The following is a 24,188-nucleotide window of genomic DNA, read 5'->3' on the forward strand; positions in this document are numbered from 1 at the left end:
CCTGTTTCAGGTAAGTCCAGCTTGTGATCCCAGCCTACAGCACTAAGGAGACAGGTAAGTTCTGTTCTGCACCAGCCTCATTCTCAACAGCCTAAGGAGGGAAAACCAGCAGAAGAAAGCAGCACCACATGACAACACAAGGAGAATATTCAGAACCCTCTTTATTCTCTATCAGCCACTTGCTTCACTGGATGCTAGAAGGCTGCTAAACTGGTGCTGCTTGCTGGGACATAGAAGGAAACAGACGGGCTGGTGGGTAGTTCAGGAGGTGTCCATGGTTTGTACGGTCTCATCCAACACCTCAATTTCCAGGAGTGCTACATTTTCTGTGAGAACAGCAGTAGTTCCTTTCTCACACTTGTACCTCCCGTACCTGTTAAAGACAGAGGGGACAGTTCAGCTTAAAGATGATGCACAGGAAAAATCTCATTTACAATTCCAGTACCCAGATCTCTCCAGAAGTTTCCTGTATAAAATAAGTAAAGGAACTGTACTTAGTGCAACATCTAAGCTGACTGCAGTAACTGAGAACGTTTCAGAGAAATCGGCATTCTTTAGGAAACATCATCTTTAAAACAAAATAGCCCTTTCCAGTTACTTAGTCATTTACTTTCTAGAAGTCACCAGGATTTCATTAGAGTACTTGTATTAAGAAGGCTTCTTAGCAATTTATATTATATATAATTCTATACTTTTTCTTTTTTGCAACTGTTGAGTAATTATACCAATATCTGAGCTTTGGATTTCTGTGCTAAAAATTAGCTACATTTAGTACAGACTGCCTGTAATCAGGCTGTGCTTCTGGCATCTTAATTGCATCTGTCCAGATGCGGTGTTGCCCTTTACACCCATGCAGAGTATAATACAAAAGCTCACTTAAAATGTGTAACAGAACTTCTCTCTCATAGATGTCTGCTCACAATTAAGTGTCACAATTAAGAGTTGAGCAGAAATCTGAAAAGCTCTTTACCTGGAGCAGCACAGCTCTGCTTTAAAAGCAGGAAAAAGCAGTTTCTTTAAACTCTCCTGTTTTGGCAGTAGATTGAGAAGTTGCACAACTTGTTGCACATAACATAAAAGTACATATTGCAAAACCCTCTAGCAGCCTTGGGGGCTGTGATTTCCCCCCATTAGGCAATGGAGTTGAAATTCATACACTTACCTAGGGATTGCGCTGACAGAATTAAAGTATTACAGATACTAGGAATTGCTGGGAAGAACACAGATAATGCACAGCTTTGGGAATACCAACCTCTCCCCCTTCCTGTTGGCCACATCATATGGACGGAGAAAATCCAGCTTGCTCTTGCTTATAACGCAGATATCGATGTTGCTGCCAGAGCCCAGGTCATTGTATATGCCGGCTGCAATGGCATCTCTCACAAGCTGTTTGGCTTCCTCTTCCTACAAAAGTTAGAAAAGCTGTCACAATGCTGGCATTTCACAGGGGTGTTTGTCCAGGTGATGGGGGAACCTGGGAGCTCTCGGAACAATACAGGAGATACCAGCACCTTTTTAGTGACCGCAGCATCAACAGCAGTGCTGAACAGTGTGTTACCTACAGGGAGAACCTTTTATCCTATCCAGGATCCACCACCCCAGGATGGATCAGACTTGAAGAGACAGCCAGGAAAGCAAAGTTCAGATTTTGTTTGCATTAATGAACAGAGAAATAAATACATTTTATGATTTTTATGTGCCAGGTTTTTGTGTAAGGGTCAGGTTCCCTGCACTGGCCTCTGCAACAGCTGCATACGCATTAAAGGTTCATGCTAGTTAAGTTACAAGGCCTCACTGGGTAGAGAATGCTCTGCAGGACCAAAATCATTTCAGTGATGATGTAACTTCTTAGCTTATCTTAACAGTAACTGTCACAAAGCAGCCGTCCTCCGTACTGAGCTCTACCTGGCTAAAATGTTCAATTCTGGTCCTGAACACAAGTGCAGAGAACTTCTTAAACCTGCTGAAAACACTGGTCCTACCTGGTACTGCTGTAACAATGCTGCAGTTTGTAACTGAAGTCTTTCCATGCTTCAGGAATTCCGCAGATAACCAAAGCAGAACACATATTTAATACAGTTCATTTAATGCACACTGTATTTATATATCTTAATACATTTTATATTTAAATTTTTTATATATTATTAATAATGCTAAAATTAGATAATTTAGATAAATTAGATATAATTTATTTTTCTGTATTTCTAACCCTACTCCCTGGACCAAGTATTTGCAACAAAACTGAAACAGAAAACCAGAACAGGAACTAAAGCTCTCTATTGCTTATGAAACCACACACTAATCCTGCAGAGCTCTGATTTCTTACAGGTTTTGTATATCTACTTTCTTTTAAAAGGGCAAACATGCAGCTGCTGAAATACGCACAAGGTGTGTAACCCTGAGAAATACACTATGTAAATAGCCTGAAACAGAGCCCCATGATGTCTGTGATACACCAGTAACCATCAGAGGTGACTGTCTTTTACCAGGACACATTTCAGCTTCATCAACCACTCTCCACTAAACTACTCCACCCCACCTGTAATCATCCTCACCCCTCCCCAATAGGCAGCATTACTGGTATCAATGTGAAGGTGGCAGAAATAAATCCAAGTTCTGATCTGCCCGAGAGCCTTCATGACCAAGAGGAGGGTTGGCAGCTGCACTGGCTCCCTCTACAGCTCCCAGCCAGGGCTTACTCTTATTTATTTCAAAGGCAGCTTACTGAAAACACACCAATCCAGATCCAGCTCTATTAGAAATAAGCAGTAACGCCTTAGGTTTACACTTACTTATGAAGAAATGCTGCAAAACAATGTTCCAGATGTTTTAAATCCTGTAAGAACCTTGTATGGGCACCCTGTCAGTACCAACACAGGCCTGTCCCTACCACTTACCATTTGCCCAAGTTCCATTACTCAGCAGGGGCCTTGAGCCCTCTTCCCATGGCACTGAACATGGGGAACACAGATTGTGTCCATACACACACAGGTGAATCTTTTCAATAGCCCCTTCAGTACATAGCTCAACACAAGCCCCTTTTCTCAAAGCAAACTTAACTGAAAACAACTCCCACCTGCCTGGTCCAATAAAGACTAAACCACACCAATCTGGACTCTATTTTATCAAGTCATTTCTAGCAGGTGCTGCTCAGCCAGCCAAACACAACTACGTTACCATGATCAGTCCTCACTGCTTTGCTGATATTTATTGCCACCGGACCTGGTGAAAAGAGGAGCAACCAGACAAATGATGATAAAGGCAGCTTTTTAAATACCTGCTTCATTTTGAAGGTCTCGGTGTCACTGCCAGTATGCTGCCACATGACAATGATCAGCTCCACAGCCCAATTCTAAACCCTCTGATTCCAACAGCAGCTGCACAAGCCCCAGTGTACAAGTGCGGCTGAAGGGGAGCCCAAAATTAGCTCAGCTACAACCACGTCTGCTCCCTGTGCATACCCTGCATTCCCCGATGGCCCTCTGCAAGAGCACTGCCTAATAACAGTATTCCTATAACAGCTTAATTACAGTATTGACCAGGAGGAGGCCTTTATTTCCAGTAAACTATAGAAATTGCATAAATCCTTATTTAACTCCAGTTTTAGAAGCACTACTCTTTAAAAAAACCATAAATTGAACTGCACTTTCTACCAAGCTGACTGGAACAAAACAGCCATGCTGTAAAACTAATTCCTGTGCCTTTCTTCACTGGTTTTTGGCAATAAAACTCTGCTAAGTATTTCTTCATTCAGCTGATAGGAAACTGCTCTCACCAACTGGTTGCATGCTAAGGGTACTATAGAGAAAGTAAATATAGTAAAATAAAACAAACATACATGTAGATCTGATTTAAAAACATGATAGCAACCAAAATCATTTTAAGCAATCATACAAATGTTAGTATATGAAATGCACCACAGCTTAGGAAAACTACAGCAGATGGTTGGGAGTTTGTTCCATTCTCCCCTTTAATTTACTCATTTTTAGACAAGAACGTAAAACTTTATTTAAATAAAATTTGAATTTTATTTACTTTCTAAAGTGCACTCGCTCAACCTCCTGCTATTAAAACAGTTCTAAAAATACCCAGCACAGGCAGCAGAGCTCAGTGACCACACTAAGGTATCCACTACACTAAGACAGTAAAATGTGATCTCTGCTCTGCCAGCTCATAGAGTGCAGCCTAGTTCATGAACCTGGAATAATTTTCATATTAGAAAACCCTGCTTTGGTGCTCTTCTCCTTTCATGATTTAGAAAGATGACCAGAACAGCCACAAGCAAGGACTGCTGTTTTACAGTCAGAAAACAGGGGGTTAGCATGAAAAGTGCTGACACAGGGGCACAAATGAGTCACTGTAATAATTAATCTTAAAAAACCCTAAAAGTTCAGAGTATATAAAAGGAGCACTTCCTACTTTATGGTTGCAAAGACCAAGCTAACTGGGAATATCATTCTCTTGGGTCCACACTGCTTCTTAAATGAGATTACCACGAGAGTGATGTACTGTAACACAAGTCGGTCGTGACAAGCAGCGCTTTATAGAGCTATCTGTTTGTCTCCATCACCACATCACACAATGTGTCCCAGGACTCCAATGTGCAACTCCATTTACCACTACATGACAAATGGGCAGCACTTGTAAAAGGCACAAAGAGGTCCAGCTCAGCCGTGTAATGGTCACCGCAGATGTACCAGAGTGCTGGAGGGGGGAAAAAACAGACCCTCAAGTTCATTAAAGTGACCAGTAATGGATCTTCCAAAATGTGTCTTAGGAATAGTACAGTAAAGGCTAAAATAAATAACTCAGCATGGAAGGCTAATCTGAAAGTGTTTGATAAATTATTTATAACACAGACAATTGTCTGCATTTAATATTGGCGCTACCGGTAGCATCTTTAAAAGATGATTTATGTGTTGTAATGCCATTAAGCTTTATATGGGCCCACTGCTAGCTATAAAGTCTGCTGAGATTTAGAGAATGAGTTTTAAACTGTCACTGCAACATCATAGTAGATAGAGCCAGTATTAAATCTTTACTTTAAACCTGTTATCTGGAGAGTTGCATTTTGTGGACACTCAAGAACTGATAGATTACCTCTCTGCAGCTGCTATGCTGCAAGTCCCAAACAGCACCAGTGAGGAACTTTTACACATTATTCTTGTATATGACTTGAACCAAGTTTCTGTTCTCACTTAAGCGATTTCTAGATTTCAAATGCTACCAAAGGAAAAAAGAGACACTTTCCTACGGAAGATGTGGATGTTTCTGCATCACATCAATACAGCCTTTATGAGCATTTTTAAACAAGTTTATCATTATCCCTCCAACAATAAAAGGAGCAGCTGGAATGATTTTGAGTGTTATTTTCCCAGCATTTGGTAACTTTGCAAGCAAGTTAAATCTGGAAAAGCCATCTCCTGTTTAAAAACTAGAATGGATAATTTCTTTAAGTTCTTACCCAAGTGAAATGAACACCTTCTGCAGGTCACCGGGAGGCTGTCACAGATGGGATACATAGAGCAGTGCTCCAAGAGCAAGTCTTACCAAGAACATGCAATAGAGTGCACAATGAGTATTTGCACAGAATGGATACAATGGTGTCTAACAATATTTGTAAAATTAAACCAAATACCACACTGGTTTTTACAACAGAATGAAATGCGTTCCTATGATGTAAAAAGTTGATCCTACTTTAAGTGAGAATCGACAAGACTCAGGTGGGGAGGGAAGGAAAAGAATCAGAAGGCTCAGGAAGGACAATGATAATAAAAAATAGATCTATAAAGGAGTGGTGGGAATTTGGGGCTGGGAAAGCGATACCTCTTGAAGGACATAAGCACCTACAGAAGCATAATTAGATTTCAGAAGAGTAATCAGCCAAGTACAACATGTGAGAGGATGTGCAAGTCTGCCTGCAGGGAGAAGCTGTGGTAGAGATCAATATGTAACTGGAAGCAATGCTAAAATCTGCTGGCTAAGTCCAAAGAGAGAACAAAACTGAGAAGCAAAGTACTTTGTGTTTTTCTTGTAAGGGGAGGTTGAAAGACTCCATTAGTGAGGATGAATTTGTTTTGGCTCCCTTCTGAGGCTGGGAAGGGGCTGGCACCTGTAATTTAAACCAGATTTAACAAGTCTTCACCAAAAAAAAATATGCATTTCAAGCGGGACCCCATACACAGATGAACAACCTCGCTTCAGTAATTTGGGTTTTTTTTATTAGACAAAGTAGTTTGCTTCTCTCTCCTCTCTGAGCAGGTGAATGAAACCCAAGAGCAGGCAGTCCTTCCAGTCTGCCCCTCACCTACCTTCCTTCCACCATCCTTTTTTGTTTGTGCTCTAAGACGTTACCAAGTTCGAGGTGGAATGCTGAGATGGAACAGTCCAGACAAGGCAAAACAGGCTCTTAGAACAGGTCATGTAAGATCAGGATTCCCAGTCACAGGAAACCAGATTAAACTGACATGCCAAAGGAACACAGCACAAAGAAACATTTACAAGGTAGAAGCTGCAAGCAGGAAGAATTAAAGCAACTACTGCACCAAAGGCAAAGGGGTTATGAACATCAGAATCTGGAAAACCAGCAGCAAGTTTATTTATTTTCACTGAACAGATGTTAAAGGCTAAACAACCAGAAGTGTATTAGTTTCTAAAGCAGAAAGGGGAGAGGGCAGTGAAAACAGTGACTCTTCCTTTGTGTGTTAAACAGTCAGGTTGGTTTAAATCAAGGTAACACGCATCGGGGCATTTTCCAGTTCTGCTTCCACAGCCTTATTTAACAAGAAAGTGAAATGCTCCAAGTTCTGAAGTATTAGCTGAATTCACTTGCAGGAAGGCAAATGAATGATTCGGTATTTGCACAACAAACAGGGTCAAGGGCTCAAATTTCACTCCAGAACACAACCTGTGCTGTGGAACTTCTGCTTGGAGCAGTGACTTCAAATACATTTGTCTCAATTCTAGTCAGGTTTCAGAGCTGGACTTGTATTTAAAAGGAAAAACAAAAAGCCCAGGCCAGTTTCATTCCTGTATTTCCTTGGGCCACTGCACTCCTCCGTTCCTCACTGGGCATTCTCACATGCAGTCTACAGCCCCACCACAGCACATGAAAAGGGAAAACCCCAAGTTGCTTAAATCCCTGGATTACGAACACATCGGGGTTAATGTGCTGCCTACTTTACATGGAAAATACAGAAAAGTTAGGAAGTAACAGTCCTGAGCCAAGAACATGGCATGGGCCACAAGAAGAAATGTGAGCGCAGCACTGAGCAGCAGTCTTGAAACTCGGCAATCGAGTTCTTACAGAAACACCTTTCCATTCATTCATAGATCACAGATGAGGTAATCTTCAGTGTATTTCACGTCAGTCTTGCTGTGAATAATATGCAAGTCAATGTTTATTTTTCTAACTGTTTTCTGTTAAGAACTTTCCAAATAAAATGCACCTTACTTCCTAATTATTGTCCTCGGCGATTACAGCTCTTGCATGTTCCGATGGCAGACGCCTGCACCCAGACTCATCACCACCTCCCCCTTTCTGATACCCTACACCACACAAGTATAATAAACCATGTTAATATTTCATACCAGTGTGAAATATGCTGGAGTATCAATTCAACATCTGCTGTCTTTAGGGTACTGGCGTCCCGCAGAGACACTTTCAATTTGTAATTGAGTTCTATACTGAATTAATCAGCAGTTTATCTTTTTTTAGTAAAATAATGTCTTCCCCGCTAACCTGGATTTACATTAACAATTTATGCCAAATTACCTGCCAAGGCAAGAAACTTACGATTCTGAACTACTATTCAATAGCATCAGTTCCTATGTGCCATTCCTTACACAAAGATGACTACAATACGTATTTCCAGTGGTACAGAATTAAATTACAAGCTCCTCTCACAGCTACAAGATTTCTTTCACTATTATTCCCATGCTCTGAACTAAGAAGGAAAACTCACTCCATCCATTGCTGCTTCCGTCTGGGTGAAGTTCACGGGGTTTTTTAGGGAACTAATTCTCAAAATAAAAGACCTTGCTCAACAGCAACAGAGCTGTAAATTCTGCCAGGCTGGAAGTTCTGCTGCAGACAGCACAATATCCTCCGTTTTCTATACAGCTACATTCCCATGCAGTAACACACTGAGCCTCAGCTGCCAGGAAGAAGCCAGGTATGTAAACCACACAAAATATGACAATTGCTATATATGACTATATCAAAAAAAATAATATCCAGCTATAACACATCTCCTTCAAATAAAGGAAATCTGTTCATCAGCCATTCCCTCTGAAAAAAGGACAGAAGGGAATGAAGTTCACCACTTGGGAAAAGAAGTCCTGGGATAGTTTTTCCTTCCCAATACCCCAAATTGCAGCTTAGTGGCTGAAGGGAGCTGCCTCCCCTCCCCTTACAAACACACACACACACACCCCGGCCCTGGTTCCCACCCTCTACCCTGCTCCCAATTCCCTCTTCCCTGCTCAGGCAAGCCTTCCCCTGCCTGCACAGCCCTTGCCGCAGGAGCGGCACTCGGGCTCTGTGCCATGTGAAATATCTTCCAGCGTGTTTTGCCCGTGTTCTGCAGTTCGGGGAGATGCACAAACTGAAACAATTTACACTGCAACACCTGCTCCTGAGAAATGCATCAAAAATAATGACCTGTCCTACATCTACCCTGTGCAGTGGAAATGATCTCTTAACATGGAGCCCTGCTTCTGCCTGGCTTGTCTACATTATTACATACAAAGTTTAAGTGTTACTTTCATAAAGGTGAAGAAATTGTTGCTCTTTGTCATGCAGCAAGGCCCAATTTAAACTCGGGTAAAATTTATTTCCCTCGATACAGTCTGTAAACAGAAAACTAGAAGAAAGTGCTACTGGGCATCACAGGTAACTCAGACTGATCCTGTCGGCAGTTTCCCCACCTGATTTCTGCACAGAGGCTGCGTGTGATATATTCAGAAAGCACACCTCAGAACACTTCTCCAGTAATCCTACCCACTCCAGAGCACAGCTAGCTAGCACATTTTAAATCAGCCCGTATTTCCCATCTCATGCTAGTTCTGCAAAGGAAATCAATCCAAGGCACAATTCTGTGAAAGCAGATGAGAACAGTATTAACTGTCCAATGTGTCAAGCAGAAACCAGCTTATCATGGAATAATTTTAATCTAGAAATAAGAAATAGCACAATAAGCCTTTATTTTCTGCATGACTCTATGCACTAACACCCAATATGTACCCATGGAAGCTCATCTCTCTGAAGACAGTAACACAGGTACATAAGGAAAGCACAAGATCTCTGTCGCCACGAGCGCTGTCAGAAAGGGCACTGAAGATATGCCACTAACTGTCTCAGTTCCTGTCACTGGGTAATGAAATAAACAGATACACAGAGCACATAAATACTAAGTACTTATTTTTGTTCACAGAGTCAGATTTTTTTCCCTCCCCATTTACTTAATCTCCGTGTTTGACACCAACAGGGGTTCAAGTATCTCAGGCAGGCTCTCCAGCTTAACTCTGATAGTCTGGCTTGATCTCTATTGTCTGCTGCCCGAGTTCAGCCGACAAACCTCCCAGCAAGTGGTCACCTTCCCATGGAGTCATTAAACCTCCAAATGTCAGCTGGTGGGATTAGCCTGCAGACTTCCACACCTGAGCCCTATGGCAGGGACACAGGCATTTTGATCACCATCACTAATGAATACAGAATTCATATGCAGCTTGTCATTGCTCTTGAGCCTCAAATCACACAGATGCAGGCTAAATAAGACTGATGAGACAACTATTGTTGAAGATTAGAGAGTTTTGACAGTTTCCCAAAATAGCTCACTATTATTGTCTGTAGTTAATAAACAAAAATACTACCACCATATTGAGGGACAGTAGGAAAGAGGAGCACAGAAAGATTTGAATCATCTCTATGTCAGCTGTTGGAAAATGGAAGAAAGTGACATGTTTTCGTAATATTTTTTACTATGCCTGATGCATTATTTTCCTGAAATAAGAGGTGCACAGTGAAAGCTGCATTAGGAGAACATTCCGCTTCACTCTGCGGATATGGGACTACTCAAAAATACCTCAAAAACCAGTGACAAAACCAGAAACAAAACTGTGCACCCAAAGAGCCCAAGTCTACAAATTTTGCAGCTTCAGTGCTTGTACAATTTCTTTGTGAGAACACCTACATCTATTAAGTGGAAAAGGCTCCAACTCCTCCTGCCTGCCCCTCGTCCCTCCTTTTGCAGAGGATTACCCACACCTGCCAGCTGAATTGCTGTAGGACTGCTCCTTAACCCATGTTTGGCAGAACCAGCTGAGTTAACAAAAGTAACCACACTGCAGGACCATCACAAAAGCAAACCTGGCCAGCAGCTGAAGGAGTGACCATCGCTGGCAGCAGAACAAGATGCCACTTTACAGACAACACAGTTTGTGCCTATGCTCCAGGTGGAATACAGTCAGAACAGCCGCCTTTTACTTTTAATCTGTTCTTACCCCTCCAGAATATTTCCATTTTCAGTACCATGAGATTTCCTGCCACACTTAAAAAACTGAATAAGAAACAACTGTAAATATAATCTCACTTTTTTGGGGTGATGTCTAGAAAGAATTATTAAATATCTGCATACTTGCCCTGTTTCCCTTCCCCCCCCACCTATTCCATGCCCCTAAACTCATCACACAAAGATTTACCCCATTCTCCCTGCAACAATTCCACTTTGTGGTTTCTACTGATTCTCTTCAGTTTGAATCCTCTGATGAAATACAGAAATGAAGTTACAAGCAGCCTGTTTCCTTGCCTAAGCAGAAAGCTCTTGTCAGAAAGCTCCAACATAGCCTTGCTGTACATCAAGTAATTCTTCTATGGACAAAATGCTTCTACTTTTCAAACAACTTAAGTCAAATACCACAATAAACAACATAATAACCTCAATCTACCCAGGAATTCACCACCCACAGTACAGATGAACCCAGAACTCCAGCATTTAACACATTTAACTTTTTCCCCAGATCATGATGGTTTCCATACCCACCTTCTTCACTACTGTTTAACACCAGAAGGCACTAATGCATTCACAAAATCCGACTCTAAGGTTTAAGAACCATGTGGCTACTCTATCGAAATGCAACTGAAAGAAAAATTGGCTGCAATGAAAGATCTAAGCTCAAAACACTCTATTAGATGTGCTGTTCTTCCACTTACGTTTTTTAAAGTAGATCTATAGCTGCTCACATGACAGATTAATATTGTTCCACAGTAGTTAGGTGCTTGGCATTACATTTCTGAAGCATCTACAGGCCTTCAGGGCTGAAAGTGTTCACATCTTCAGCAATCTATAATGGTTCCTCTAGAGGCCAGCACTTGCTTCACAATGAAACATGCCTCCATAAATCAGACTACAGAAGTGGCACTTGTGTACGTCACCATCTATCTTAGCAGTTCCTCTGAAGGATGTTGGGTAAAGATCATCTCCCAGCATTGCAACCAGGGAAAGGACCATCACAGTTGGCATTGATAAAGCATGTGCTACTTAAATCTGAAGACGCACTAAGTCTATGGAAAAAAAAATACATCCTGCTGGTGTTAGCACGCCTCAGGCAGTGGTAGAAGCTTCAGCAACTCATCTTCAAAAGGCAGAGAGCCAGGGCTCTAGAAACCTGCAAAAATTGGCTAAGCCTGCAGTCTTTTTTTTATTTCTTTATTTTTTTTTAGGTTTTATTTTTTTCCGAGTTGAGCATCTTCAAAGTCTACGATTCTAACTGTAGGGCACAGCAGCTGCCACTGCAGATTTGATCCTCGCCGCTTTTGGCAGCTCTCAACTTGAAATTCTAGCAAAAGAATTTTTCAAGTTGCTATTATTGCCTGTCATGGATTTATAAATATTGTGCACTATCTGCTGTGGCATGGCTCTCCTGGGACACCAGTGCATGCCAAAAGCATAACAGAATGAAAAACAGCCCCTATTCTTCAAATAAATGCTAATTTTTTTTAACTGTGCTCACACAATGCGTTTGGTGATCAGCTTCAATAGTACAGAATATATATCAGAGGCAAAAAAGCCGATTGTCTTTTCCAGTAGTATTCAGCTGCTACTTTCATTAAGCTTGTTTAATTACATTCCAGATGCTAATTTGCAAGTTGATACCAGAGGGTGCAGGACAGTTTGCCTTTGAATCATTTTTCTGTGATGTGATGGTCTTGAAGCACACCACTACCCTCCAGTAGCCCTAGCAAGATATTCTGACAATTAGTGCAAGAGAAAGCAGCATTGATCTTGACAGAAAAATATTAATCCTCTACCTATTTTATTAAATTAATCTCCTGGAATTTTAAGTTTACCACCATTGCCATTTCATAGCAATATCATGTAAAATATCCATAACATACTTGATATTTCTCTTGTAAATAAAACAAATCTGATTTGTTATTTTGTTCCTTTACTAGGAAGGAAACCAAACCACATCTGACTTAAAAGGTAAATATTTTGGGCTGACAGCCATGACAAATTATAAAGCAGCATTTAAGAGGGCAGTTGAGCACATCACCTGGATCTTTGCTTGTTTAGTCATGATTAAATTAATAGTTTATTATTAACAATATTCTCTTATTGACAGAATATCTGGCAAAAACAAAGGAAGGGTTAAGGTGCACCCAAGCCTCAAAGATCTAAATATCTATTTCAACAAATTGGTAGGCTGTATCTCTACATGCTTGTTATACCAGTGAATATCTGCTGCCATTTATGGTTGTGTATGAAGACAATTTAATTAGGATGACCTTTCAAATAGAAAAAGTTGGAGATTTACCAATTTTTGGTGCCTTTTTCTGGTTGCTCTTACACAAAGAATGACTTAGAATACAAGTTTGAAAACTAGCTGAGAATAGATGAAATTTTTAGTTTCGTAGCACAGCCCTGACATTTATAGCTCTGAGAGCAGACTATTATGCTGGAGCTGTTGATTCCAAGGATTTGTAGTTCATGTTTTCGGTATGAATAGCACACATGCCAAGTGCATGGTCACACAAGGGGCTGGAAAAAGAAACTGTCATTCTTAAGAGAGGCATAAGGGGAGAAGGAAAAACCTCTATCTAGTGGTTCTTTATCAGTCATCCAGTGTGATGCCACTGAGAGAAGAAACCTGAGTGCCTATTAAAAATATTCCAATATTTCTGATAACATTTATAAATACACCAGAGCCCTGAAGTCCAGTCCCAAACCACTGCAGCAACACAGGAATCCTGATCTTACTGCATTTTTGCACAATTATTTCATATCTACAGAAAAGCAGCCAGTTCCAGGAGTAACTGGAAAAGTGCTTATTACAAACTCTTAAGCAGTTTCACTGCTGGAAAACTTCTTGAAACCAGATGGGGGTTTTTTTAAATCAACTGGTATTACACATCACATTTCTTCAGATGTGACAAAGCACGACATCAATTACACCTGAACTTTAAAAAGTGATCAACTTTAGAGGAACTCAGTGGACTTATGGTACCATCACCTGAAAATATAGTGCATTTGAAGGGAAGGAAATGACCCACAGCAATTGCATGACACATATGAGGAACTTCTGAAGACCTTTTCTGAAAGGAATCAACTCAATAGCTGCAAGATTTGTTGTATGTGCATTTCAGGCTGAAATGATTGCAAACAAGTAATTTTTAATGGGTTCAATTTTCAGTTGTGTTGAATTCATTTTTTTCTTTACCATGCAAATATTAATCAACTGGAACAGTAAGTATTCTCAGAAAGCCTAAAGAGCTTAACGTGGTTTAAAAAAGGGCTTGACATTACTGAGGCATTTTACAAAACACAGTTACAGAAAACCCTTTAATTGTTTTATTTTCATCAATAGTCTGTCTGCAGACAACTGGATTTTTCACTCCTTAGTTAACAGGCACTGAACATGGTATAACTAAGTGTAAGGAAATACTATAGATGCTAATGTGCTGCATACACACATAACTGAGGAGCTTATTCTGATCTCAATCAGAGCACTCCAGCTTTTAGCTCCCTGAATGATTCTCTACAATGAGCAACCAAACACTTTTTCAATTTTTAATCAAGATTATCAGCAAAACACAAACAAGCCACGACCTTGTAAATCTTCTGATAATCATCTTTTAAGTAGATAATAATGCAAGTACATTGACTAGTTCTGAACATACCCCATCAAGCAGAAATCTAACTAGTTTCATATACTAGTGCATTTCTTGTTGATTTTACAATCCTGTGTTCTCTTTTCAAGATTCAAAGAGGAGGGGGTCTGACTACTGATGGCAAGACAGCAATATTGCCAATGCAAGTGCTGTTAAATTCCTGGTCAACTCTAATCAGCAAATGGTATGGTTTTAAAGCTTTCACCTACATTCAAATCAGACGAGCTTTTCCATACACAAACACACAACCAGCTGTGTTCCTTTAAACTTCATTTTACCCATCATTTTTTACAGCTTTGCAGTAAGCTGACATTGGTACATTTGAAGCGCAGGGAAATCAGAGCAGATTTAACTTTATTTAAAGCTTCAAACCTCTTCTTATGATCATGAGGACTGTTGAGAGAAGAAAACTGAGGTTTTAAAAGAAAAATTCTTACCTCCATGTCCGGTTTGTATTTATCTTCAAACACTGCCATAGCTGCCAGCGACCCAGAACCTATGGCAACACAATTAGGACACTACTTTAGCCAGTGTATTTCAATACAGTATTTTCTTAAGAAAGAGATAAACATCAGCAGTACAAACCACACTGAAGTCTACCTTACTATACACTCTCTTCTAGCCACCAAGTCCAGAACCTAATTTAATCCTAAATTCGTAGCTAGGGCACACAGACCTGTGTCCATCCTGACAGTATCTTTTTACTGTTTTGAACACTAAGATAGAAAAATGAGGTAGAAAAAGAGTTAACCAAATGCTACCATTTGTAATTGCTACTCCTCCATTTCTCCTGCCCCACTTTTGTGCCTGGCCACATTAGAGGGTATGTCACTTAATACTAAAGACACTCAGAATGAATAGATTGCTTTAACAAGCTGCCCTGGCAGAGTCACCTTTACACATGGGGATGAGTAAAACACCCGTGGTAATAGGGTAGTGGCTGCTGCCATGAGGTTATTTCCTTTACCTTCTTTTAAACAGTTTATTATGCATTTACTTTATGCCATTATTTTTACACTGAACAGCAACAGCTGAACAGACAAGATGACAGATATGAAAACACGAGTTTAACATTACTTCTCTTAAAGGATGCAGTGCAAGTGTAGCAATAGAACAGAAGCCATCTCTACCCAAAGCACTGTAAATACAGGTGTTATAAATATGCTTTCTGTAAATTAATACAAAAAGCAGTATGATACCATCTGAAACTGTAAGCTTGCTTTGTGCAGAAAGAGTGAGTCTTTAGGAAGGTATCTTGTCTGTCTTGGCCCTAACCGTATTTCAGACAGCACTACTTTTGGGGAGTGAATAAAGTTACCTGCAATTTTTTACTCCAATTAGAAGATTTTTTGGCATTTATTACTTTTTAACTTGTTTTGCATACTGCTATCTGTTTAGCTGGGTCACAGAGAAAGCCATATCTTCTATTTAAAATGATTTGTGTATATCACTTGACCACCTCAATGGTTTAGTGAAAGAAAAAGGCAGCGATTAAACAGTTTCAAATGAGGTGTCCTGCTGATTTTATCAAGTCTGCTGAATGTATAATGAAAAAGGAGAAGCTGACAGTGACACTGTTGAGAAAATACAGACTACCTTATCTGAACCATTTAAGGAGGTCCAATTATAGATCAAATTTAAAGGGTAGAAACAGCAGATTTACAGACACAAATCAATGAACATGGTAATCCCAATGAATATGACAGATACTCCTGTTACAGAATATTGCTGTGGTTGAGGATCATTACCTTTACAGTACCAAATACATCACATCTAAAAGCAGTAGGACACTCTAAGTGTGTACTTGTATTACAGGCAATGACTATTCATTTGCACCTTGGAGCAATATACAACTCCATTTTTTTTTTTAAATGCTGAAACTGGGAATAAAGAAGATTTTTAAGCAACTAATAGCAGAAATGAACTGCTGATACAAACAGCTGATACCACAGAACAAACCACAAATCAAAGGAATTTTACTGATCCTTCAAACAAGGTCACAAGAAGGCGTGTTCCAAAACAAATACAGGATTTTAACCATAAAATAATGCTTCTTGTGGGATGACATAAAAGATTTCTAATGAGAGAAAAAAAGGAGATATGGTCTCAAACTAAGACCACATTCCGACTACACTCAAATGAAGGCCTACCATAAGCAGAATGGGAAGCCTCAAAACAAGGAAACAATCACCCTTAGATAAGGGTTCCTTGAAACAATTAGAGAGTATAAAGACTAAAAAATTTGCAGGAATTAAAGTCTAAAATGTAGCATCTGACAAATTACTACATTAGCTACTGAGCCAAGAATATATGGTCTTAATTTCTTACAACTTCTACTGACAAATAAAAATCAGCACTAACAAATATTGCAATAATCCCATTCATGGCTCAAACTGGGTTCATCCCTCCAGCTCCTTTTTAAAAGAAGTGCCCAAAAGAACCTATGGGCCAGAACTCAGCAGACTTACAAAGAAGAAAAAGGAAGAAGGGGGGGGAACACACCTTATGCCACATTACTTTAAATCCTTTATACACAAATAATTATACTTCTAATTATTTACCTCACTATATTAACAAGACACAAATGCCAAATCTAGTATTAATTTGAAACACATAAATGCCAATAGTCCCATAATGTAGTTTTCTAAGAGCTGTTGAAAGTCTTAATTTTATTAAACCTGCATGTAGACATTTACATCTGCAAACCAAGATGCCACAGAGGGTCTAACAGAACAGGAAATAAAGCTGGAAAAGCCGAATAAACTTCTTCAGGTCTTTTCTCTGTTTGTAAATTTTAAACATAAGCTTTATGAGTACTTTTACTAAGTACCTTAGTAAAAGTCTCACAGCACAGCTGAGCATTCTCTGCAAGAACACATTTCTGGAATCTTAAATAGCACAATGAAAATCCTTTATTCTTACTAGCACCAGATGTAAACAGCATGTTTTACAAACACAAATAGATGCATGCTTCAGAGTTTCTCCATCAAAACAAATCTGCTGTTTGACAACATGAATAGGAACTGATTTGAAAAACACTAGTGATATGCATTCACTTGTAGCACGTTAATTAATAAAACCCCTTTATGCCCCTATTTGCACTGCTGGTGGGCTGCAACCCCCTCACTTGACCATCCACAGAGATGCAGGAAACCAGCAGTGGACAGTTGCTCATGAGTTGCAAACTTCACTATCCAATTACACCAACTTCCCTCTACTTGTCAAATTCCACATATGATCCAAACAACCCCACAATGTTCCAAGTAGTTCAACTGACTTGTGAAAGCTATGCATTGTAACAGGAGAACTGGCAATAAAAGCTGTGAACTTAAGTAAACATTGCAAGTGTGGTTTTCTTATTGCAGTACCTATAAAAGCACAGAAAACTTAGATATTAAGGGTCTACTGAGAACTTGTTTGCATGTGGAGAAACAGCTGTTCTCTTGTCCATGTATTCAGTGCCCACCAATAACTCATTTTTAACAAGCATGCTTTGCCTGTATGTAGAAACAAGCTTAACAATTCCCAAACATAATGTCTGGAGAAAGATAAAATCAAACATTGCAAAACACCATCCATTAATTAGGGATCAATGTTTCCACCTCATACACAAGAACTGATTTAAGTCACTACAAGCTAGGATTCAACATTGCTAAGATGCAGCAGTTCAACCTCAAATCAATAGAGATAATTAAACTAAGTATAATTGGTCATCATGTATTTTTGTTATACAACATGGAGGGGGGGGAAACCCTTTCAGCTAGATTTCTAAAACCACTAACTACTATGAATGGTTACACTTCAACAGCCTTGGAAACACAGTCATCAAGAAAAAAATGCCATAACAATTCCAAAGAATCATTTTTCCACGTATTTTCTGTAAGCTTTAGAAACAAATACTCAAAAAGCCTCTAAATAGAAAAAAAAAATACATTGAGTGCCAAACAAATTATAACAAAGTACAGAAACCAAGATGCAAAGCTGTGTTTTGAGGCAAACACTTTTCAGCCTGATAATCAGCATGAACCAGGTAAATTATGAGACCAAGAGATTTCTTTTTCTCCTTAAGAAATATTGGTCATTTCATAAGTTTTCACAAGCAAGTTACTAAAAATTTTCTGCTCTCAACTATAATAAACTCATTTTTAAAATCCCACCTCTCTCCTTGAGCAGTTGTGCCACTTCAGTATTGATTTAAAGCAAAAGATAATTATTGATACATAGCAAAAAAAACCCAACCAACAGTAATTTCCATTGTGTTTTGCAACTGCAGTAGCTTTGCTAAAACAGATGAAGTGGATCTTTTTAGCAGAATGTTCACTGAAGACAACTTCTTATTGCTAAGCACAGTCCATTTTCATCACCCAAGGACCTGTTTGGTACCTCAGCCTGCCACACTGGAGGACGCACAGAGCCTTCAGAGAGCAACATTTAGCACTTCCTAATCCATCACTGTCAGGGCTTCCTGACAGGGCATTTATTCACATGCACTCATTGTTATTCAATTTGCTGCTCATTCTAGGTAAAAATTCAGTGATCTCCACAGCCCCATCGATTGGGGTCATTTTTCACCCTGGTTCCTGGCTGAGAGGGCTGTGTCTCAGCAGTGGTAGTGCTTGCTCTGCAGGACGACATTGCCAATGCATGAAGAGCTGATTTATGAATATGAAGCAACACTGGTACCAGGGGACTAGCTTTAGCCACTAGAGACTACTGGAACATACTTACTGTTTCCAAAAGCTGAACTACAGACTTCAAGTGCTTTAATTTTATGCATGCATTTCATTATAAGTCTTGGCCAGAAGCTTTCCTAGACAAGCCAAGCAATGAGACAATCTTGCATCGTTTGCTGAAATCCAATTTTGTCCTTTGTCAGCATAAACAGTTTAATTTGATGTTTTCACTCCTGAGTAAGCACTGAGTATCTTTTAAATCTCCCTTGCAAGAGAGGACACCACTCCATCCATACACAAACACACTCCAGCACATTAAAAACAAACAAAAAGCCAACACCGCAACCATCTTTCCTATTTAATACTGAATTTCCAAAAATTAACTAGCCAAAAAATACATAATTTAATAAACTGCTCTTAGAAAACTTCAAAAAAATTAACAATAGATTAATCTTAATAAGATCAAAATACAATTTCAACTACTATCTCTGATTTGACCTTTGATACTTTCTCTGCTTTCTTAGTTCTATGGTTCATTTACATGCACAAGCTAATCTTTTTACTAAAATATACCCTAGTCAGTGGGGAAAGTATCAAGTTACTAGGTGTAGAAAGGTAAAGAACATTTACACTGAGAAGGGCTTTGTTTGACAGCACAGCCAAAAGTGACATGTAATCACCAGACACAGACCTGGTACAGCTGACAGCAAATCAAAGTTTAAGCTACAATGAACATAATCCATTGATATTCTACTTCCTACTTGTTTGCACTTATTTTGCTACTATGTTATTTTTGTGGAGGGAAAGAGGATTTTCAGAAACACCACATTTTAAAGCTTTTAAAATACAGGCACATACGTAACCACATACATAACAGAGACTGCAACTTTAGTCAGTCAATCCATCACCTACCAACAGGTATCAGTATAAAGTCAGTTATACTTTTAGTTTACTACAACATTGGGCATAAGGCAGTTATAAAACCAGGCATTTACTTTTTTTATGTATCAAAGGCTAAACAATGACATCACATGACTGTTCCTTGGATTTTATTTGCCAAGTAACTTACTTCCCAATTCCCGAGGCACTGGCACCATCTATTGGTCCAGAACCACCTCTGCAGGATTTGTATGATTTAATCACAGTTCTCATGCCAGAGTTAAACCAGATGATTCAGTTTAAACAGCTGCACTGTTTCAACAGCGCAAAGATCCAAAAGAAAAACCTTTAACATTTCCAAGGATATAATGTGTGTTTCATCTAAAGATGCCAACTATGAACCACTCAAAAAAATAAAGTTCTGTTTTCCCATCACGGAGACAAAATAAAAGCGGCATCAAACACAGACTGAATACGACTTCATTTTCAGATCAATTTGCTTTTCACATGTATTTATTTGGACTCTACATTACACTTCCATAGCATTCCTAAAACCAAGCTCTCTTTCAAAATCATCCAAGTCTTCAAACTGAAACTCAAGGCTGAAATGGTATCTTCTCGAGTGATCAGAGAGCAACCCTGACTGATTGCAATGTTTGGAGTTTTACTTTTTTCAGATACATGATAGCCTGAATAGGGCATTAACCTTAAACACCACACATGAAACTGCACAAGAGTATTAGTAGCTCAGAAAGCACTAGTTTTCTCTTACTATTTTTTATTTCCAGATTGACTATGAATCACAGAAAACTTCAGAACCAATCAAGTTGATAGGTTCAACACTTCTATTGAAAACACTCCTTTTGCCAGAGACTGTGCAAATTCTGTAATTTTTCAAGATGTGTGTGCCTTTTCTTTCATGCTCTCCTGCAAATTGCAAAGCTTATTATAGCACATTACTTCAGGATTCTTACCACAGGGAATGTCCAAGCATCCCTCAGCAATTAAGGTAACTAAAGAAACAATTTTATCTAGAGAACACGGCTAAAGACAAGTTAAATTCAGAAATCAGCATTAGAGATTATTGAAGATTTTCTTATTCTGTATTACTGTCTTCCTGGATGTACTTTTAAGAGGCCTAACTGGGTTATTCAGCAAGATCACAGGTACATGGCACACACCCAAAAGCCACTTCACAATTTGAAATTACTGACACTGCAACAGCTGTAGCCATTCATCTCCTCTGTAGAACTGGGAAGCAATGGGAGCACTGTTTCCACTTTTTAAGTGAGAGACAAAATAATCCAGAAAAACTACTTGGGATTAGCATTCTGCTACCAAAAAGTGCTTATTTCCATGTTATCCTATATTCTTGTTTATAGTTGAGAACACACCAAAGAATATATTTAGCAAGTATGTATTTTACAATATATTCTGAGCACTGCTGCTGTAATTGGTATTGACAGGGTAGTACCTAAATGCCCAAAATGGATGCAAAAATCTGTGGCTTCAGCTTTCAATATTACCACAATTTCTAACTCAACACTGAACAAGACATACACAGAACTGCATCTACTACAGCTCAAATCACTGCTACTACAGAAAATGTTACATAAGCAGCAGAGCTGGAGTAATAACACTCCATGACCTGATGGTAGATTACTAATGTTAAGTTGAACCGAGCAGTAGACAGAATTAAACCTCTTTATTGAGAAGCTCTATACAGTAGTTAGACCAATTACTGAGTACCAAGTGTACCAGGTGTTGCTTCATTACGATGAAAAACCTTCTGGAGTAAAATACAGCTGCTTCTTAACAAGAAATACAACAAAGGAGAAAATACTCTCAAAAGGAAAAGCAAATCACATTCTCCTCCCTATTCTCCCCACTAAAACTACAGAAAAACTTCAGGTATACCATAATTCCTCAAGTGAGACTTCATGAGCTGTGAGGGCTATCTGCATATCAAGTTTCTAAGGATGTATTGTTTTACAGCAACATTTTGGGAATCCCACAGTTCTCTTACTTAAAGGTATGCTAGGGAACGCAAACAGCAACTTTCCTAATAGCAGGTTTTTAGCAGCTTAAATGGTGTAACAGCCCAAGTTTTTAAAGTGCTAGAAAAGAAAGAGTAGTGTACCTGCCTTACAAATAAAGGTAAGGCTTTTATGTTTGAGGTCTGTAGAGCTCCCAGTAAACAATGGAATTTAAGTAAAGCCTTAAATAAATCTTTAAATAATAATTTGTTCACTCTTTTTACCAGGTACTTGTGGTACAATATAGAGGAAGTATCACTTACCCATGGTAACGTAAGGCAATTTGTCAGTTGATCCGTGGGGATATATGCTGTACAGGTGAGGGCCTGTGACATCTACTCCACCTAGAACCAGGGCTGCACCAATGTAGCCTTGATACCTGGGAGCAAGGTTTATATGTGAATCAGAAGTCCACAATGAAGCCGTAGTTCCTTAACATGACTGACCAAGGAACAGCAAACCACACACAAACCACGCTTTAACAGCATTATTAATAAAGAAGAAACCCATTTGGTTACCTGAAAAGCATTTGCTTCAGCATTCGGTTAGCTGTGGCAACCCTTGGAAGTCGTCCAGTCGATAGTGAATGCAGCTCCAGATTGGAAGAAATCAGCTGCGTCGTCATATCAGTATCTGCAGCTGTGCCTGCTCCACAACAGCTGAAATGAATGATGAGCAAATTGAGAAAACGTGGGGAGGGCAGGAGAAACAACTCCATGCTTTATCCAACAAATAGAAATTTAATCATGAAAGTAAAGAAACTGAAGTTTTCATACAGCCAGTATTTTCAGGACACAAGATAGCCTGGTTATATGCAAATGAAGTACTAAAAATCTACAACCCTTACTAATAAAGTATATCAATATGAGTTCAAACTTAAACAGGAGTTTAGGTTAGATATAAGGAAGAAGTTCTTTACTGTGAGGGTAGTGAGGCACTGGAATGGGCTGCCTAAGGGAGCTACGAATGCTCCTACCCTGGCGGTGTTCAAGCCCAGGGTGGACAGAGACTTGGGTGACATGGTTTAGTGTGAGGGGTCCTTGCCCATGGCAGGAGGATTGGAACTGGATGATCTTAAGGTCCTTTCCAACCCTAACTATTCTGTGATTTTAAAGTACACCCTAATATTGCTGTTTGCAAAGAATATGGCTAAAAATCCCCAATACTATTACCAATGCCATTACACAACAAAATACTTACTAGATATTAGGGGAAATAAAGTGTATTTTTGAGCAGTTCTTGTCAGCAACAACCATTCCTTCCGTTGCTCTTGTATCTGCTCCCAGGACTATGCCATCCTACAGAAAGAGAGGGTTATGCCTAAAGCTCAAAAGGGAAACTTTCTGGTACCGACAGCCAGCCCAGCTGCAAGGCCTGGAGCAGCCCAGGGTGAGGGGGATGAGGCACAGGAGCCTGTTCTGTACAGACCGGGCATGACTCAGCAGCGCGGAACCTCCACCACCAGCCGGGCCGCGCCAGGCGGCCGCTTCCCACCGAGGGACCGAGCCGCCTCTCCCCGGCCCCACAACCAGCGCACAGCTCGACCCAGCAGCGGAGGGGCGGCCCCTTCCCCGCTGCGGAACACCGGAGGAACGCGCCCGGTGCCCGCCTCACCTTGTAGACGACGCCGGCGATGGTGGTGCCGGTCTTGCGGGCGGCGGGGAGCCGCTGCCCCTTCTGGGAGAGCTCGGCCTCCAAGAGCGAGTTCCTACAACACAGGCGAGAAGTGAGGCCAGGCGCACGGTTTCCCCCCCGGCCGCCGACCCCGCGCCCCGCTGCCGCCCCAACCCAGCCCCGGTAGCCCGGCCCAGCCCCGGCGCCCCGGCTCCCGCCTCACCGAGCGCAGTTATCGAAGCTGAAGCCGCCGCTCGGCGCCTGCAGCACCGACACCGCCGCCATCTTCTCGCCCCCTCAGAGACGGACGGAGCCCGCCGAGCGCTTCCGGGTCAACCGCAGCGAGGCGGAGCCTGGGGCAGGGGCCGGGGCCGGGGTCAGGCCTGTGCGGCCCCCGCCCGCAGGCTGTGAGATGGCGGAGGCGGCAGCGGGCGGTCGGTCGGTACGGGGCCAGGCACCGGGCACCGCTCCGGTTACCGGGGAGGGGCCGTGTTAGGGCTCTGTCGCCCCTTGCGTGTCGCGGGGTGGTCGAGGAGGTGCCGGTGGTCCGTGGGGAGCGGGCTGGTCGGAGCAGGGATGGACGGGAGCTGGCGGGATGCTCGTCCTTGCTCCTTCATTTGACTTCGTTCTGCCGTGCTTAAAGTAGAAGAAATGCTGTGTCGCTGGGGTGTGGGGCTTGTCTGATAGGTTCAGCAAAAAGCTGTGAAGCTTTAAAAGAAAATGAAGATAAAGGGTGAAAATTCCCAAACTTTTATGTTTGTATCTTACAAACAGCCTGTAATAGCATGAGAAAATGGGAACCTGCCTAAAATTTCT

At 40.6% G+C, this 24,188-nt stretch overlaps 1 protein-coding gene across 1 annotated transcript; it reads right to left on the reverse strand.

Annotated features, from left to right (window-relative positions):
- Positions 1–199: 199 nt before the first annotated feature.
- PSMB7 (proteasome 20S subunit beta 7) lies at positions 200–23,741 on the reverse strand. Its single transcript, XM_061476753.1, has 8 exons — positions 23,596–23,741; positions 23,373–23,466; positions 22,959–23,056; positions 22,277–22,417; positions 22,022–22,137; positions 14,608–14,666; positions 1,253–1,404; positions 200–373 (listed from the first exon to the last, which is right to left on the reverse strand). Exons 1-8 carry the CDS (start codon positions 23,655–23,657, stop codon positions 262–264), a joined length of 834 nt encoding a protein of 277 aa, XP_061332737.1. The 5' UTR covers positions 23,658–23,741; the 3' UTR covers positions 200–261.
- Between the last annotated feature and the right edge of the window lie 447 nt (positions 23,742–24,188).

This window comes from Pezoporus flaviventris, unplaced genomic scaffold (genome assembly GCF_033815535.1).
Source record: "Pezoporus flaviventris isolate CSIRO_AGI_PZ_B2104156 unplaced genomic scaffold, CSIRO_AGI_Pfla_v1 ptg000097l, whole genome shotgun sequence".
Classification (NCBI taxonomy): Eukaryota; Metazoa; Chordata; class Aves; order Psittaciformes; family Psittacidae; genus Pezoporus; species Pezoporus flaviventris.

Bases quoted from the DNA above. Each gene is read 5' to 3' on its own strand.
- PSMB7 (XM_061476753.1), bottom strand. From the start codon at position 23,657: ATGGCGGCGGTGTCGGTGCTGCAGGCGCCGAGCGGCGGCTTCAGCTTC. The intron at 1,405-14,607 runs GTAAGAATTTTT...TAACTTTTGTAG, and splicing joins AATACAAACCGGACATGGAG to GAAGAGGAAGCCAAACAGCT. The intron at 374-1,252 runs GTTGGTATTCCC...TGTCTTTAACAG, and splicing joins GCCAACAGGAAGGGGGAGAG to GTACGGGAGGTACAAGTGTG.